Source organism: Eschscholzia californica, unplaced genomic scaffold (genome assembly GCF_041429995.1).
Source record: "Eschscholzia californica isolate CP2 unplaced genomic scaffold, dmEscCali1.0.p SCAF_5, whole genome shotgun sequence".
In the NCBI taxonomy this organism is placed as follows: Eukaryota; Viridiplantae; Streptophyta; class Magnoliopsida; order Ranunculales; family Papaveraceae; genus Eschscholzia; species Eschscholzia californica.
The window spans coordinates 30,817,421-30,835,363 of NW_028238472.1; the positions used below are offsets into that span (position 1 = coordinate 30,817,421).

General features: G+C 37.0%; 1 protein-coding gene and 1 long non-coding RNA gene across 2 annotated transcripts; both read left to right on the forward strand.

Moving 5' to 3' along the window:
• The first annotated feature begins 2,021 nt into the window (after positions 1–2,021).
• On the forward strand, positions 2,022–2,948 carry LOC147538558 (uncharacterized). Its single transcript, XM_086642971.1, has one exon. The coding sequence runs from the start codon at positions 2,457–2,459 to the stop codon at positions 2,946–2,948; it is 492 nt and encodes a 163-aa protein (XP_086499097.1). The 5' UTR covers positions 2,022–2,456.
• An 11,914-nt stretch (positions 2,949–14,862) lies between these two features.
• Positions 14,863–16,315, forward strand: LOC147538559 (uncharacterized). Its single transcript, XR_015226285.1, has 3 exons — positions 14,863–15,019; positions 15,096–15,176; positions 15,868–16,315. It is a non-coding gene; the product is annotated as an uncharacterized LOC147538559 (long non-coding RNA).
• The last annotated feature ends 1,628 nt before the right edge of the window (positions 16,316–17,943 follow it).

Sequence of the window (17,943 nt, forward strand, 5' to 3'; positions counted from 1 at the left end):
CAAAATCTTTTGTTTCTTCAAGTTCTTTTCGTTGTACTAATAAGCCTTAGAATATCTTGTGTAGGTGTATTGTTGACTTGTTGTTGGTTTCATTGTATGAAGATTCTAATTTAATTTTTTTTGTTATGTGAAGTTTAGACTTGGGCCGATGGTGAAAAAATAGATTGAGGAAGCCGGTATTTTTCATTACATCCATAGTGTAGAAGATGTGATTTTTCGACATATACTACCGAACATTAAGTGTTTTTCGTTACCGTATGTTGCTTTTTCTTTGTACTTTTTGAAAGTATATTTTAATATTTTTTTATTTAAATTTGATACTTATACATTAGGGAGTGTTCATTCATTTTATATTCATCTTTTTTTTATCCTATTAATTTGGGTAGAGGGACGAAATTTTAGGTTCATCTTTGTTTCGTCCTAAAAACATTATAGAAAATGTTATTTTTGAAAATAAAGCAAGATAATTTTTTTTCGTAATTCGGAATACAACAAGATACTTTATGCATTTTTGTCAGGTTTCCTGGTGAACGCTATATCGAGGTGTTATGCGTTTCATGGTCGCGGTAGGATATACCTCGAGGTGTTTTCTAGGATGAATGTTCCCGGACAAAACACTTTAATTATTTTGTAGGGACCCTCCCATGTTGGAAAGAGCTTTGTCGCTGATGGCTTTTTCACGAACTTGGTGTTTCACCATACTATGTCTGCAAGCGTGAATTTTTTTCTTTGGTATGGGCCTGGTGTTATCTCAAATTGTATCTTCAAAAGCCAGATTTCTTCCTTCGGCCTGGTCTCATACTTCTTTCACGAGATTTACGTGCTCTGCGATGAGCTTTTCATTCCTTTCATGATCGATGTATTTTATCCTTAAACTCGGTTTTCCTATTTTTACCTGCAACACGGCTTCCATGTCGTATACCAGCTTACATGGTGTTTCCCCTGTGGCTCTTCGAGGTAGGTACGATACGCCCAGAGAACATTCAGAAATCCATCTAACCAATTCTTTCCATGCTCTACACATTTAGTTTTAATGTACTAAATAAGAGTTTTGTTAATTACTTCTGCTTGTCCATTGCCGGAAGGGTGATTGACGTTGACGCACGCTGACCTTATTGTGTATTCTTCGAAGAGTTCTCCCAGGAATTTTTTCATCTTCTCATTGTTGAATTGTGGCTCGTGATTCATTACTAAGACTCTCGGGATCCCGAATCGTGTAAAAATATTTTTCCACGGAAATTGTATGACATCTGAGACTTGAGTTCGAGCCATTGCTTTGATTTCTATCCATTTGGTGAAGTACTCTACCACTACTAATATAATTGTGGATTTTGTGTTTGGCAAGGGTTTTTAAGGTAATTACCTAATGTTGTTTAAGAGTCTGCATCTGTAGAGGATTTTGGTTGAGTTTTTAAGGGTTTTCTTCTGTTAATCTGTCAAACAGGAGCTACTACTACTGGGAGGAAAGCCATAGTTTAGCATTTTAGTTGAAGATTTTGGATGGATTTGATTCAAAATTGTGATATTTTGGTGAGAAAATGGAAGGGAATGTATCACCTGGCAATGTTATTCAAAGTGGTTCTTATTATTGGGACTACATAATGCAAGAGTGGCGGATGATTTTCTCCATGTCATCACAACTAGATCTTGGCCAACGGATGGGATGAAGATTGTATCTAAACTGTTATTATTGTATTTCACTTTTGACTTATTTAAATTAAATTAGGTTAGATTAGTTTTGGTTTAGATTTTAAGTTATCTTATGTAACAATACAGAGAGATCTCTGCACTCCATGTATCTATATATACTCAATGAATTAATCAATCTTCTCTCAACTTGAGGAAGAATTTTATATGGTATCAGAGCCTAAAACCTATTATCACTCCCTATGGCCGACTCCTCTCAAACCAGTGCTAATCTCCCACCTACGATGAATGAACCTTATGTTGTTCACCCTTCGGACAACCCAAGTTCAGTTCTCATTTCTCCTTTGTTAACAGGCGACAACTATGGAACTTGGGTTCGAGGCATAACTATGGCGTTAAGTGCTAAGGACAAGATGGGGTTTGTTGATGGATCAATTGTCAAACCAACCTCTTCGGATGAATATCGAAGTTGGAAGCGTTGCAATGATCTGGTAAGTAGTTGGATCCTTAACTCAACAGGATCTGATATTCGCTCAAGTGTTCTTTATGCAGAAAGTGCACACGAAATCTAGATCGACCTTCGTGATAGGTTCACCGACCTTCGTGATAGGTTCACTCAATCGAATGCACCCAGGGTATATCAACTGAAACACTCAATATCAAGTCTCAAGCAGGAAGGTAGTGACATTTCTAATTATTTCACGCGTGTAAAATCTTTATGGGACGAACTCGATTTGATCCTTCCACAAGAAACATGTATTTGTGGTGCAAGAAAAATCATTGTCGAACGACACAATCAAGACCGTGCAATGGAGTTCTTACAAGGACTCCATGATCGGTATTCGAGTATCCGAAGTCAAATTCTCTTGATGGATCCTTTCCCATCAACGACTAGGATTTATAATCTTGTTCGACAAGAAGAAAAACAACAAGAGATCAATTCATACTCAATATCCACCACTGTTGAGGCTGCAACACTTAATGTTCAAAGAGGACCAAATAGACATGGGTTTGGTTCATCTGGAAATCATAACAATAACCATGGATCTGGTTCATCGGGTTATCATCACAATACTCACAAACGTCCAAGGCCATTTTGCAAAAATTGCAATAAAGTTGGTCATACTGAAGAGACGTGTTTTAAAATACATGGTTATCCCAAACCCAAAACTGGTACTGCATTAATAGCACCACTAGAGCAACATGCCGAAGTCATTCCTCCTCCTCTCACTCAAGACCAATATAACGGAATCATCAATCTCATTGGACAAAATGGTTCAAACATGGAACCTACCATTTAGCAGGTAAAATATTAAATTTTACATCCTTTACTTGGATAGTAAATAGTGGTGCATCTCAACATGTAAGCTTTTCATTGTCTTCTTTCACAACATATCGACAAGCACCTCCATTTTTATCAGTTGAACTACCTGATGGCAGTATCTCAATAGTAAAACATATTGGGACAATAGTATTCTCTCCTACTCATAAGATAGATAATGTTTATCATATCCCTTCATTCAAGTTCAATTTAATCTCAGTAAGTAAATTGACTAGTAAACTTTCTTGTGTTGCTTTCTTTTCTTCTGTTTGTTGTATTTTCCAGGTCCCGTCGACGAAGGAGGTGATTGGTTGGGCTGAATGTGTTAATGGACTCTACCACTTGGGTGCATCATCTTTAGCTTTATCGTTTTCTACAAATAAGTCATATGATAAATGGCATTGGCGCCTAGGTCACCCTAGTTTACGTCGTTTTCATTTTTTAGAGAATAATATTTCTTATATTTCTTCATCGTCGAATCATCCATGTGATATTTGTCCTATGGCAAAACAGACCAAATTGCAATATGTTTCAAATTCAAATAAAAGTTCAATTCCATTTCAATTGGTTCATTGCGATATATGGGGACCATTTTCCATTACTTCACTTAATGGCTCACGTTTCTTTTTTACTATAGTTGACGATTTTACAAGGTGTACTTGGGTTTACCTTATGCAAACAAAATCTGAAACTTTTAAATTCCTTGATTATTTCTTTAATTTTGTCCTTAATCAATATCATTACCAGATCAAAACTATCTCATCTGGTTCAGGAAATCTTTTCCTCTCTCCAATTCAAAAGTTTCGGTCTGACAATGGTAGCGAATTCTTATCAAAAGAACTACAATCTTGGTTCACTAAAAATGGAATTTTGCACCAAAGAAGTTGTCCTTCCACGCCACAACAAAATGGTGTTGTGGAGCGGAAACATAGACATTTATTAAACGTTGCTCGTGCTTTAAGATTTCAATCTAATTTACCACTCGAATTCTGGGGTGAGTGCATTTTAACGGAAACTTTTCTTTTAAATAAAATGCCTACACCAATCTTAGGTGATAAATCTCCCCATGAAGCTCTTTTTGGATCGATTCCTGATTATTCATATTTAAAAGTATTTGGTTGTCTCTGTTTCGGCCGTAATACTACTATTAAAAATAAATTTGATGCTCGTGCTAAACCGGGTATCTTCGTTGGTTATCCATATGGAAAGAAGGGGTATAATATTTTTGACGTAGAAACAAAGAAAATATACACCTCGCGAGATGTCACTTTTCATGAGAATTCATTTCCATATCACGATATAAAATCACCAACTCCCACATCAATTGAATTTCACCCATTTATGGATTTCAAAAATCATCAATATGTTGATTCTCCCATTCCCACGACATAATCACTGTAAGATAAAAGAAGAGAAAGGAGAAGGAGATGGGTGTTAACAGAATTAACTACTTTTGTAATAGGGTTGTTTCATGGGCTTCTGGATTAGAAAGGGCTTGGCTCAAGAATTCTATCGACACACATTTCATATGTAGTGAGTGGCACGTGTGTATGTAATTTGTCGGTTAAGTAGGTAAAGTTAGTTACTAAGACAATTAGCTCCTTAACTAACTCCCTCTCTCTATAATCTGAATGTATAAATAGAACCGATTAATAAATAAAGCTCAAGTTTTGCTTTCACGGTATCAGAGCCAAAACCTAGAAAGTTTATCTTGAAACCGAAGATCAAAAAAACCTAACTGGGACTGAATACTAAAAGAGCAAAGAAGTGAATTCAAGATTGCGTCTTCTGTCATCAACGAATTAGAGAAACAATTGAATTCGAGATCGACTCTTCTGTAATCAAAGAATCAGAGAATCAATCTTCAAAGTTAGAAAAGAGTTTAAGCTTCTGTTATCAAAGAATCAAAGTGACAATCTCTCTCCATGGCGAATTCAAGGATAATTCCCCACAATATGAATCAAAATCAAGGTCAGTTTTCTCATAATGCAAACATCACTAGTCTTATCTCAGCTAGGTTAGATGGGTCCAACACTACAAAAATACGTCACATTTGTAACGGCCGAAACTGTTACAAATACGAGAAAACCCGTTACAAATAGTTTGTTGTAACGGTTAAAGGCCGTTACATAAAAAATTTAAGCCGTTATAAAAAACCCCGTTGGTAACGGCTATAGGCCGTTATAAAAAGTCAGCCAAATTCCAAATACTGACCCCTATTTGTAACGGCTTAGGAAAGGAAACTCGTTACAAATGGATTTTTTATAACGGCTTGAGATGGTTAAGCCATTACAAATAACTAATTAAAAAAATAAAAAAAATCAAATCTGTGAAATCAAGCACTGTTTTCCCTCTTTGAACATAAAAAAAACTACACAAACGAGATAACTTAAACTAATACAATAAATCAAACAGAAAAAGCAAAATCACTTCAGAGGAACCCAAGACTTGTGTCATCCTGGACTAGGTACTTTCTTTAGGGTGCCACTTGATACTGCATCCAACACTTTAAGCCAACAAAATATAATATTTCAGCTTAAAAAAAGCTTTAAAAAACTAACATGTACAAACCTAGATCACAAGTTTGGAAGAACTGGTAAGAAGAGCTAACTAGTTACCTTGGTTTTTGTACAGATGACAATGTCTGGCCACTTAGAACACAATCTGGTGTACAGACAGCTCCAAAAGCTCGTGCAACATCTTGTGACTGCAGGAAATAAAAGATACCAACTTGTTAAGTTGATATAGGTAAGTAACTAGAGCAACAAAGATACTAATTTCCAACTCAGTAAAATGCCAGATCTTGGATCCAACAGGGAAGAAAAGTGTTTCATGGAAAGATTTCATAAAGTGTTGAATTAACTACAAGTTAACATCAGAAATACTATCTCATTTTTTCATGAAGTGCGAATAAACTTAAAGATATCCACCACGGAGACGAAGAACAAGGTGAAGGGTTGACTCCTTCTGGATGTTGTAGAAATATAGAGTTCGCCTACCTTCAAGCGGTTTCCCAGCAAATATTAGTCTCTGTTGATCCAGATTTCAAAACCTTTGTTGTTGCTCACTTCCCATCAGAGTGGTGAGAAATTGAAGAAATAAAAAATAACTAAAGTGGTTACAAATTGACACAAGAATGAGAGAAGATCTTACCACAAATCAGAGAGAGCGAGAGAGAGAGAGACAACGAATGAGAGTCTGATTTGCTTGGCTCCTTTGCTGTTGTCGATTTGACTAATAGACCAGAGACAGAGAACGAATCAGACTCAAAGATAAAGTCGAACAGAAACAAAGATGAGAGAGATCTTACTAGAGTTTGAGAGAGTGAAGGAGAATGAGCTCAGACTGAAGGAAAACGACGGGGAGAACGAGTAGCAGAGTTAGAGAGAAAAAATAATGATGGAGGGTTTGTTTTCTAATTTAGGGCTTCCAAGAATTATAACGACCCACCACGCAAAAGACGTTACAAGGTTTTGTTATAACGGTCGCAATACAAAAGAGCCGTTACGAAAAGAGTTAATTGTATCGGCAGGGCAGCCGTTATAACAAAAGTTTTAGGCGCAAATGTGTGGCGCCATTAATTCAGTTTTTGTAACGGCCTTATTTTAACGAAGGTGTTACAATAACCCAATTGTGAGCGGCAAATTCCGCGCCAACTCAATTAGGTATTTTGTAACGGCTTTTTAGCATAGAGCCGTTACAAATAAGCTAAGATTTATAACGCCTTCAGCAAAACCGTGACAAAAGCTTTATTTGTAACGGCTTTCTGGGAAGCCGTTACAAATAGCCGTTACAAATGTGACGTTTTTTTGTAGTGCAATTTTTTGGTTTGGAAAGACCAAATTGAAAATGCCCTAATAGGAAATGATCTAACATGCTATATAGATGGAACATATGAAGAACCCCCACAACTTGTTGTCTTAGAAGGTAGAGACACTGTTAATCCAGCTTATCTCCAATGGAGAAAAAATGATAGCTTTGTGGAATCATTCATTAAACCCACTATAAATCAATCAATTGTTTCTGATATATTAGGATTGAAAACTGCTAGAGATGTTTGGAATTATCTTGAATTAAACAAGATAATCTATACCCAAGAATTTGAAGCCAAGAAATCCTCCTTGAGGAATAAGCTTCAAAATATAAAGAAGGGTTCATCTTCAATCTCTGAATATTTGAGCAAGATAAAGAATCTTGCAGATTCTCTCATAGCAGTAAATGATAGAGTAGGTGATTCTGAGTTAGCAGGAATTGCACTTCAAGGCCTAGGGAAGGAATACTCCCAATTTGTTATTACTATTCAAAATAGAGATGGGCCTTTGAATTTTGCTGAACTTAGAAGCAGATTGACTCATCATGAACATTGGTTGAAAGAACAAGAAATCAGTGATGAGAATGAGGCCTTTTGGGTCAAGAAAATTCAAAATAAAGGTGCTATAAGATCACCATTTCAGAATCAGAGAATGACAAGTCAAAATCAGTTCTATGAAGGGTTTTCATCAAGAGGTCAGAATAGACAACTTGTAAAACCAAGTACATTTCAACCAAGAAACAATTTCTTTGACTATACTAAAATTCCTTGTGGAATTTGCTATAAATGGGGACACACAGCAAGACAGTGCAAAATGAGATTCAAGGATTTTTCTGAACCTTCTTTTAGCAAACCTCCTAAAACAAACTTTGCAAATCTACACTTGCAAGAGGTTGAGGAAGAAGAAGAAGAAGAAGAGGAAGATGAATTTGTAGATCAACACATTGAAGAAGATGAGCAAGCTCACTACAGTGTTGATGAATCCACACACACATTTGAAGAAGCAAATATCTCCTGTCAAACTAAAGAAGACAAGAAATGGATTGCTGACACAGGAGCAACAAGTCACATGACTCATACAAAAGGAAATTTGACAAACAGTACAACCTATGAAGGCAGTAATGGTGTTATGATAGGTGATGGTAAGTCCTTGAACATTGATAATATAGGACAATCTATTGTTAGTGCTGGTACATCCTCCTTTCAGTTCAAGAAAGTTCTTCATGTGCCAAAGATTTAAAAGAACTTACTGTCCATTTCTAAGTTTACAAAAGAAAACTTTTGTAGTGTGGAATTCTTGCCATGGGGTTTTCTTATTAAGGATTTGTGGTCTAAAGAAACTCTTGCTGATTGACCAATGGTCAACAACCTTTGTAGTATTGATTTTACTATCAGTCCTTATGATAGCACTCAGGATGTCTATGAAGAAGCTTATATTGTCAGTGCAACTGCTAAGACATGGCACAATAAACTTGGGCATCCTTCAAAAGATATTATTATGAAAATGGAAAAGAAAAGGATGATCAAGTTGTTTTCCAAGGAATTCCACTCTCTATGCACCTCTTGTCAATTAGGTAGAAGCCAGAAACTCCCATTTCCTCAATCTGAAAGCATCACTCATGGTCCTCTTGAATTGATTCAAAGTGATGTATGGGGTCCCTCTCCTGTCACTACCAAAACAGGAGTAACATACTATATTCTGTTTATGGATGACTTCAGCAGGTTTTTTTGTATCTATCCAATGCAACAGAGATCAGATTGCTTGAGATGTTTTCAACATTTCCAAAGAAATTATTCTCTGTATCCATCAAATCCTTCCAGAGTGATGGAGCTCCTGAATTAGCTAAAGGAGAGTTTCAGGCTTACTTGAACAAGTGTGGTATATTGTTTAAATGTTCATGCCTATATACTCCACAACAGAATGGAAAGGCTGAGAGGAAGAACACACAAATCACCTCTTTGGGTAATACCTTGCTGATTCAAGCTTCTATGCCTAAGAGCTTCTGGTTTCATGCCTTTGAGACTGCTACTTACCTAATAAATAGGACACCAAGCAAGGTACTCTCCTTTCAAACACCTTATGAAGTTTTATTTCATAAACTCCCAAACTATTCTATGATTAAGGTCTTTGGGTCAGTATGTTATCATTATTTAGGTGACATTAGAAGTGACAAACTAAGTCCAAAATTTGCAAGATGTGTTTTCATAGGCTATAGTCCTATTCATAAGGGTTATAAATGTCTAGACCTTTCTTCTCATAAGGAATATGTATCTAGACATGTAATTTTTGATGAAAATTGCTTTCCATTTGCTGAATCAGTAGATTCCACTCTTTCATCCACACAGGAATCTTCCCTTCCCTATCATATCCACCCATTTCCCAACTTTTCCTCTCTTCCCTCACCACATGCTCCATCTTACCACACTGACTATTCCCAACATGATCAAGAGTTATCCACACCTTCTCATCCATCTTCATCTTCTTCTCCCTCTGATCTTCATATTGGTTCAACATCTCTCAATGAACCATCCCAACCTTCTCCACCCACCACATCATCAACTTCCACACAGGCTGTCTCCACCTTCTGTACTGGTCAAAATGTCCATCCTATGCAAACTAGGCTCAAAAGTGGTATTGTCAAACCCAAGGGTATTCCAGACCATGTGGCTCACTATACTGTTCCACATGCCCTTCCCACTACTTTCATAGCTGCTATCTCTCCTATCCTTGAACCAAAGTCTTATAAAGAGGCTGTCACATCTCCTCATTGGGTTCAGGCAATGCATTTAGAGCATCAAGCTCTAGTACAGAATCATACTTGGTCTCTCACTCCCAAGCTCCCTTCCATGAATGTTCTTGGGTGTAAATGGGTATTCAAAGTCAAATATAAGTCTGATGGATCCTTAGAAAGGTACAAGGCTAGGTTGGTTGCCATGGGATATAATCAGCAAAAAGGTCTTGACTACCAAGAGACCTTTAGTCCTGTGGTTAAAATTCAAACAATAAGAATAGCCTTGACAATTGCAGTTACACATCAGTGGTTCATCCAACAACTTGATGTGTCAAATGCCTTCCTCCGTGGGGATTTAACTGAGGATGTTTATATTAAACAACCTACTGGTTTTAAAGATTCCCATCATCCTGATTGGGTTTGTCGCTTCCACAAAGCCCTCTATGGCCTTAAACAGGCACCAGGAGCCTGGTTCACCAAGATTGCTACTTATCTTCTTAAATGGGGTTTTCTTTGGAGTTCCTCAGACACATCTATGTTCCTATATCATGCAGGTGATCAAATGCTCATCTTTCTCCTTTATGTGGATGACATCATTCTTACTGGTTCAAGTAAAGCCTTGATGGGTAGATTAGTAGGTGATTTAGGCAGAGAATTTGCTATGAAGCAGCTGGGTTCTCTTAGTTACTTTTTGGGTATAGAGGTTACACATTCCTCCTCCTCACTTCAACTCACCCAGACCAAGTACATAGCTGAATTGCTTCATAAAGCTGCACCCCTTGATTGTAAACCAAGCTTGGTTCCTGTATCTCATGGTAAGAGAGTCTCCAAGTTAGATGGTGATCTTATTGAGAATCCGCTCTTCTACAGAAGTATGGTAGGAGGCCTTCAATATGCTACTATGACAAGGTATGCAGTCAATTACCTGGCCCAATTTATGCATCAACCTAGAACATCACATCTTGTGCTTTTCAAGAAGGTTCTTAGGTACTTAAAGGGTACTTTTGGAGCTGGAATTAGCATCAGTCCAAGTGATTTGTCTTCTCTTTCTGCCTTTTCAGACTCAGATTGGGGAAGTTGTCCTGACTCTAGGAGATCCACTAGTGGATATTGTGTGTTTCTTGATTCTACTCTTGTATGTTGGTCTTCCAAGAAGCAAAATATTGTCTCCAGGTCTTCCACAGAAGCTGAGTATAGGGCTCTCTCATTGGCCACCTCTGAGTTGCTATGGATTTCCTATCTTTTGAAAGAACTCCATGTGCAGATTAAACTACCTATCACCTTATTTTGTGACAATATGGGAGCTACATACCTTGCATCAAATCCTGTTCTTCATGCTAGAACAAAACATGTTGAAATTGATTTTCATTTTCTAAGAGACCTGGTGGTTAAGAAGACTTTGTTGGTCACACATGTTACCTCTGAAGAAAACCTGGCTGATGTGATCTTATTAAAAATGACAATATGGGAATCTTGCTTTCCAGCTTGGAGTATATTCGCAACAAACTCATGTTTCTCCCATCTTCCAAACATGTGTTTGAGGGGGGTTGTAAGATAGAAGAAGAGAAAGGAGAAGGAGATGGGTGTTAACAGAATTAACTACTTTTGTAATAGGGTTGTCTCATGGGCTTCTGGATTAGAAAGGGCTCGGCTCAAGAATTCTATCGACACACATTTCATATGTAGTGAGTGGCACGTGTGTATGTAATTAGTCGGTTAAGAAGATAAAGTTAGTTACTAAGACAATTAGCTCCTTAACTAACTTTCTCTCTCTATAATCTGAATGTATAAATAGAACCGATTAATAAATAAAGCTCAAGTTTTGCTTTCAATCACACTCTTTAGATGTCTCAAGTGCTTCCAAATTTTTGGGTACTTCAAACCAGAGTTCTCCTCATGTAGAAAATGATATGTCACCCATTAGTGGTCATGACTCCCCTATCTCTAAGGATCTCACATCATCTCCACATTTTAATTCTGGAAACATTTCAAACAGTGAGAGCCCTGCCACATCCTCCAATTCAAATTCTAGTAATGAGAATATTAATTTACCCACTACGGTTGTTCCACGATCTCGACCAACACGAAATTGTCATCCCCCTGTCAAAAATAACGATTATATATGTTCTACTATGACAACATCAATCATGGAGGGTCCTAAATACCCTTTAAATCATTTTATTTCTTTTGATCAATTTTCTCCTACTCATAAAATTTTTCTGACTAATGTCCTAGGTACAAAGGAACCTGATGGCTCCATTGAGAGATACAAAGCTCGTCTCGTGGCGAAAGGCTATACTCAAGTAAAAAGTATAGATTACCATGATACTTTCGCTCCGGTTGCAAAATTGGTCACAATAAGAGTACTCCTTTCACTTGCCGCTATCAAAGAATGGCCTCTCCATCAAATGGACGTCAATAATGCGTTCCTTCAAGGGGACCTCAATGAAGAAGTATATATGAAGATCCCTCCTGGATTTGCTAAATCTGGTGATAACCGTGTATGTCGTCTTCATAAATCTTTATATGGCTTAAAACAAGCATCAAGACAGTGGTTCGCAAAATTTTCTACTGCACTCCTTGAGGAAGGATTTAAACAATCCTTAGCCGATTATTCCCTTTTCACCTATCATAAAGGTTCTGTATCTCTTTTCGTTCTTGTTTATGTCGATGACATTATCATTACTGGCAACAGCGCTGATGCCATCACAAGTCTCAAAGAAAATCTTGCAAATCGATTTTCTATTAAAAATTTGGGGCAATTAAAATATTTTCTCGGGATCGAGGTCTCTCGATCTGCCAAGGGCATTTTCTTATGTCAAATAAAATATATTTTAGACATTTTAAAAGACTCGGGTCTCACCGCTGCAAAACCTATATCTTTTCCCGTGGAGCAACATCTTAAGTTGCGACCAACAGGTGGAAATCCTTTACCCGATCCGAGCCCGTATCGAAGGCTCATTGGGCGTCTTTTATATTTAACGGTTACTTGTCCTGATATTACATATGCCGTCAATACCTTAAGCCAATTTATGCAGGCACCACACCTTGCTCATCATGATGCTGCCCTCCGTATTTTACGATATCTCAAAGGAACCATAGGTCATGGTATTTTATTATCCGCTACTAGTTCCTTACATCTCCGTGGATATACAGATGCTGATTGGGCAGGATGTCCCACGACTCGTAGATCTACGACGGGTTATTTTACAATCCTTGGTGATAGTCCTATCTCTTGGAAATCTAAGAAACAACCTACCATTTCTCGTTCTTCCGCAGAAGTAGAATATCGTGCTCCAGGGAATCTGACTGCTGAAATACAGTGGTTGAAATACTTATTTGATGATCTTCGTATTCCTTTCTCTGATCCAGTTAAGGTTTTTTGTGATAGTCAAGCTGCAATGCACATTGCAGGCAATCCAATTTTTCAAGAAAGAACAAAACACATTGAACTTGACTGTCATTTCATTCAAGAGCGTATCAACTCTAACTTAATTGAAACTCGATACATCACATCTGCTAATCAAATTGTTTTGGAAATTAGATGTTTGTTTTTGCAATCTGAATTGTTGAATCTAAATTAAAAATTTGACATTTATACTCCCATTTACTCTTCAGCCAAACAAACCCTAAGCCTCTCCCCAAAAGAAAACCTAATTCCTTATTCCCTCTTTCTCCATCTCTCACCCTCGCGGCAGTCATATCTCCCATCTCTCCCACTTGTTTCTCCCTCTTTCTGTACCTGTAAGTAGATCGACGAAGTTAAACCTCGCCGGGTCCGGCGAAGGTTCCGTGGCGTTCTCACTCAGTCACTCTCTATCTCTGTCGCTCTTTCTCTCTCTAACATTTATATGCAAAGGTAAACCCTCTGTCTCTCTCCCAGTAAATCTGCAAATGTAAACCCTTCCTCTCTCTCAATCGCTATCTCCCTCTCTCGAATCGGCGGCAGTAAAAAGACAGTGATGGTGGTGGCACTACAAAAAAAAGGTCTATCAGGGACACGCGTTTTCTTCCGTATGTCCCTAGTTAGCCTACAATAGGGACTTTTTAGGATTGTTAGTCCCTAATATGTATTGTATATTAAGGAAAAAATGGATTAATCACGCTAGACAACGCGGGAACTTAATTTTGCGCCAAATTTTTCGCCAAAAGTAAGATTGTGACCCACACTCTTTCCCACGTCCAAAACCCTAACACCAGTTAGAGAGGGAAAGCAAGAGAGGGAGAGAGAACGAGGGTGGAAGACAGAGAACGAGAGTGAAAGAGGGTGAAAGAAAGAGATAGAAAGAGAGCGGAAGAGATAGAAATAGAGTGAAAGATAGAGAACGGGAGTGTAAGAGAGAGAATGAGAGTGAAGGATAGCAGCATATCCTTCTTCTGCTCAGATTGGTGAAAGGTTAGTGGGTTTCTCTCTCTACTATTCTTTTTTTTCGATTTTCATGTGGGTTTCAAAGAATAGTGATGAAATTTAGATTTGGGATTGAAATTGATGAATTTTGTGATGTGGTTTAGATAATTTCACACAAATAATCATTTGATTTATTGTTTCACTTATTGGTGTTCTTGTTATCTTTGATTTGGGGATTATGGTTTTGCATTGATGAATTTAGTAGTTATATAGTGATTTTAGGACTTTATATGCTCTTAATTTCCTACATTTAATTCTTTTTGCTCCCTGTTAACTTCCCTCATTAGAATGAGGATCTGAGATTTTCTGATTTGCCACTTTGTGAACTAAAAGCAGTTTTAAGTCTACAAGTTTTTGAATTTCTGGAAGAAAATAGAGTAGAATTTACTAGGATTATTATCCGTAAAACTTAACGTGGTTTGAATATTCTTTCGACCATCCTAAGCGGTAGAATGGTGCAAATATTTGAATGTTTGGGATTTACTAGAAAGGTTAATCTACAATTTGAACCTTAGCTTTAAATATCAATGGTTGGACAGCTTCTAGGTGCCGATTACTCACTAGGCCGAATCAAGCCGATCGATTAAAGGTCGGACCTTCTATTTGCTGGCTGGACCCGAGTCGAATAGGCGCTAACTAACTTGGCCGTGTATAAAAAATTGAAAACCTTATTTCTTTAGGGTTTTCCAAAGATACATTAGATATTTGTTCTTCAACCTTTGTTCAGAAGATGGTAATCATGATGTTAAGTAATGTTATTTCTTTTGCATGCAAACATCTTTTCACACTAATTTAAACTTCAAATATTTTAAGGACGAAATAAAGGACTTGGTCAATAAAACTGAGCAAGACGGATTACCTATACACATATACACAATGATGGACCAGATTCCATATTTTCTAAGGTCATGGGACCTGAAAGAAGAGGCTTTGTTCGTTGTTATAGAAAAGGAACTCCTAAAACAATTTGGGGAGAATCTCCAAAAACTAAATCCCATGAGAACAGCGAAGAGGTTTTGAATTTGAAGAGGAAAGTCGAGCAAATGGATAATGAAGTTGCAGAGATGAAAGCTTATTTCAAGCGATTTGCCAACCAAGAGGTATTATCTTAAAAAAATTAATTTCATTGAATTTAGTGTTACAAGATGCCATAGTAAAATTTCATGTCTTTCGCAGGTGCACACTTCTTCACCTAACATTTCATTTGGAAGTTCTCCTACTAGTCCAAATTCCACCACCCAATGCGATTGATATGAGGTGATCTTCGTTCCCATAACGTATTGATTTCTTGTTGAGTTAGACTTGATGAACTAGTACTTCATTGTGTTCGATGAAGTATGTAACGAGGAGAAAATAGTAAGCCCCATGTAGCAAATTAGAGTTGTAAGAGACATATTAGTTGTGTATCTCTTTAGTGTTGTTGCGTATGATCTTGAACAAGTTTCATGAATGTATTTATAGCTGATTTCTACATCATTGTGTATGATTGTCCACAAGTTTCACTGAATAAGAAGTTGAACTTAGAGCTAGAATGATAAAGACGACATATTTCTCTTTTCTTTCTTATGTTGTACTTTTTTACCTTATTCACCAAAACCTCTTACTATTTCGTATAGTTTATCATTGTAGTAAAGTTGAGTCACCGAATGTTTGTTATCTTATACATCGAATGCTCATTAGAGAGTTATTGCACATTCTTCTCTATAATGTATTGGTTTCTTGTTGACTTAGACCTGATAACTAGTACTTCATCGATTTCCATTATTGTTGTTTGAATTCTTGTAATATATACTTGTGTTGGTCAGGTGCTTACATGTTAGGTTCTATTATATTCTTTGAGACTCTAATTACTTGTTTGACTTTGATGTTGAATGTATTAGTAGTATGTTACACAAATTAAGGATGATAATCTTTCATTGATTTTTAGTTACTATGTGTTTTGTTTCAGTGCGTGATGAAGCTGCTTTGTGAAGAGAATGTCAGAGAATATCATTTGGATACGAAGATTTTAAGGGGGAGACGACTATGGATCTAGTTTTGGTATATAGCTATATAGTTTGCTAAGTAGTATTATCATTAGACAAATGAAAACTTGAGTATTGAAAGTACTATTCTCTTTAGTGTATTAGGAAGTTAAATGTTAGTTCGAACACTGTTCGATGTTTGATTGATTTTATTTCAATAAAATGCAGGTTTTTTTATTCTATTTTAGAATTTATGTCGAATGGATGAACTATGAAGTGATTTGTTTCCACGTAGAGGGAATAGTAATAGGCAGAACTGGCTGGACCAATAAAAAATGCGTAGCTGGTTTCAATTTTTCAAAAAATATTAGTGACGGTTTTCCCACCGTCCCAAATATTCTTTGTCCTAGAGCGACGAGCCACGTCTGTCCCAATGAATTTAGTGACACCCAAATCTATCCCTAAGAGATGTCCCCTAATAAACAATTGGGACGCCTTAAAACCGACCCTAAAAATTAATTGGGACGGACAAAAACCGTCCCTTGATTCGTCCCTAATATTATCTGTGACGCCAGTAGTAACTACATACACAGAACCGTCCCTGATGAATATTAGGGACGGATTTTAATCCTTTAGGGACGACTTTTGACCGACCATCTAATAATGACTCGAGATACTCCGAAGATCAACTACAATGAGTTTTATAGTTGGTTTAGACACAATTGCACGTGCCCATGGGGCACGGGTTATACCTAGTATATATATATATATATATATATATATATATATATATATATATATATATATATATATATATATATATATATATAATATGTTTCATGGACAACCGATCTTGACGAAAAAGAGTTGGCTGATTACAATGAGAACGACGATGACCATGTTGTTATCAGGAAACAAATGGAAGACATGATAAATGGGGAGGTTGTAGCTATATTCATTTTTTTTTATCTCATTTTAAAAATTTCATGAGAGATGCATACCTCATGGATCTTGGATTTAACGGTCGTGCTTACACTTGGACCAACTGTAAAGCTCGTCACCATCTCACTATAGAACGCCTTGAAAAAGTTTTTTGTTCCTCTGAATGGTTAACTCATCACTCAAAGGCGAGGGTTTTTCACCTCCGTAGATACAACAGTGACCATGCTCCAATAATGTTGAAACTCAAGGTCCAGGGCCAGGTCCTATCTACAATCTCAAAGTGTGAGGTTTATTGGACCAAACATGAGGATTTCTCGTCCACTTTCATAGAATTCAACTTCAGGTCAATTCTACGATAAGGTCACCTCGGTAAATAATTCTTTTCAAACCTGGAGTAACCAAGTATTTGAAATTATTAAGAATAAACTAAAGTCGCATCGAAAATGCTTACGGGATGCACATGCTTTAGAATCTAGTGATGTGATATTACATGTCGAGAGTAAAATTCAAGAAGAACTCATTTATCTTGAAGATATTAAACGGACTAAGGCAGAACAACGGTCACAGTGGGGACCGTAGTACTGAGGGCTTCCATGCTGCTATGTCTAAAAGAAGACAAAAAATAGATTCAACCAAATTAAATTGACAACAAGTGTTACTACCACGAATCATGATGATATTACTCATGAGCTAATTACTTATTTTCAAAACTTATTAATAGTTGAACCTGTCACTTAACCTCCAACTAAGATTCTTCAAGCATTCAAGATACTTTTAGACAATGCACTGAGCGATATCTCAAGGATTCCGACAATGGATGAGATCAAGTCAGTGGTTATGGAATGGGTTCTATTAAAAGTCCAGACCCCGATGGCCTGCTTCTTTTACCAGCATAATTGGGACATTATAGGGCCGAAACTTAAACTATACATACATGACACCTTCAGATAAGGCAGTATGAATTCTTTTTTATAAACTCCACAATCATTGCATTAATACCAAAGGTCAGAAATCCGAGTTCCGCTTTGGATTATCGTTTGATTTCTCATTGCAACCCAGTTTATAAATTCATCACGAAATTAATAGCAAACATAATTCGACCTTATCTAGAGGAGTTC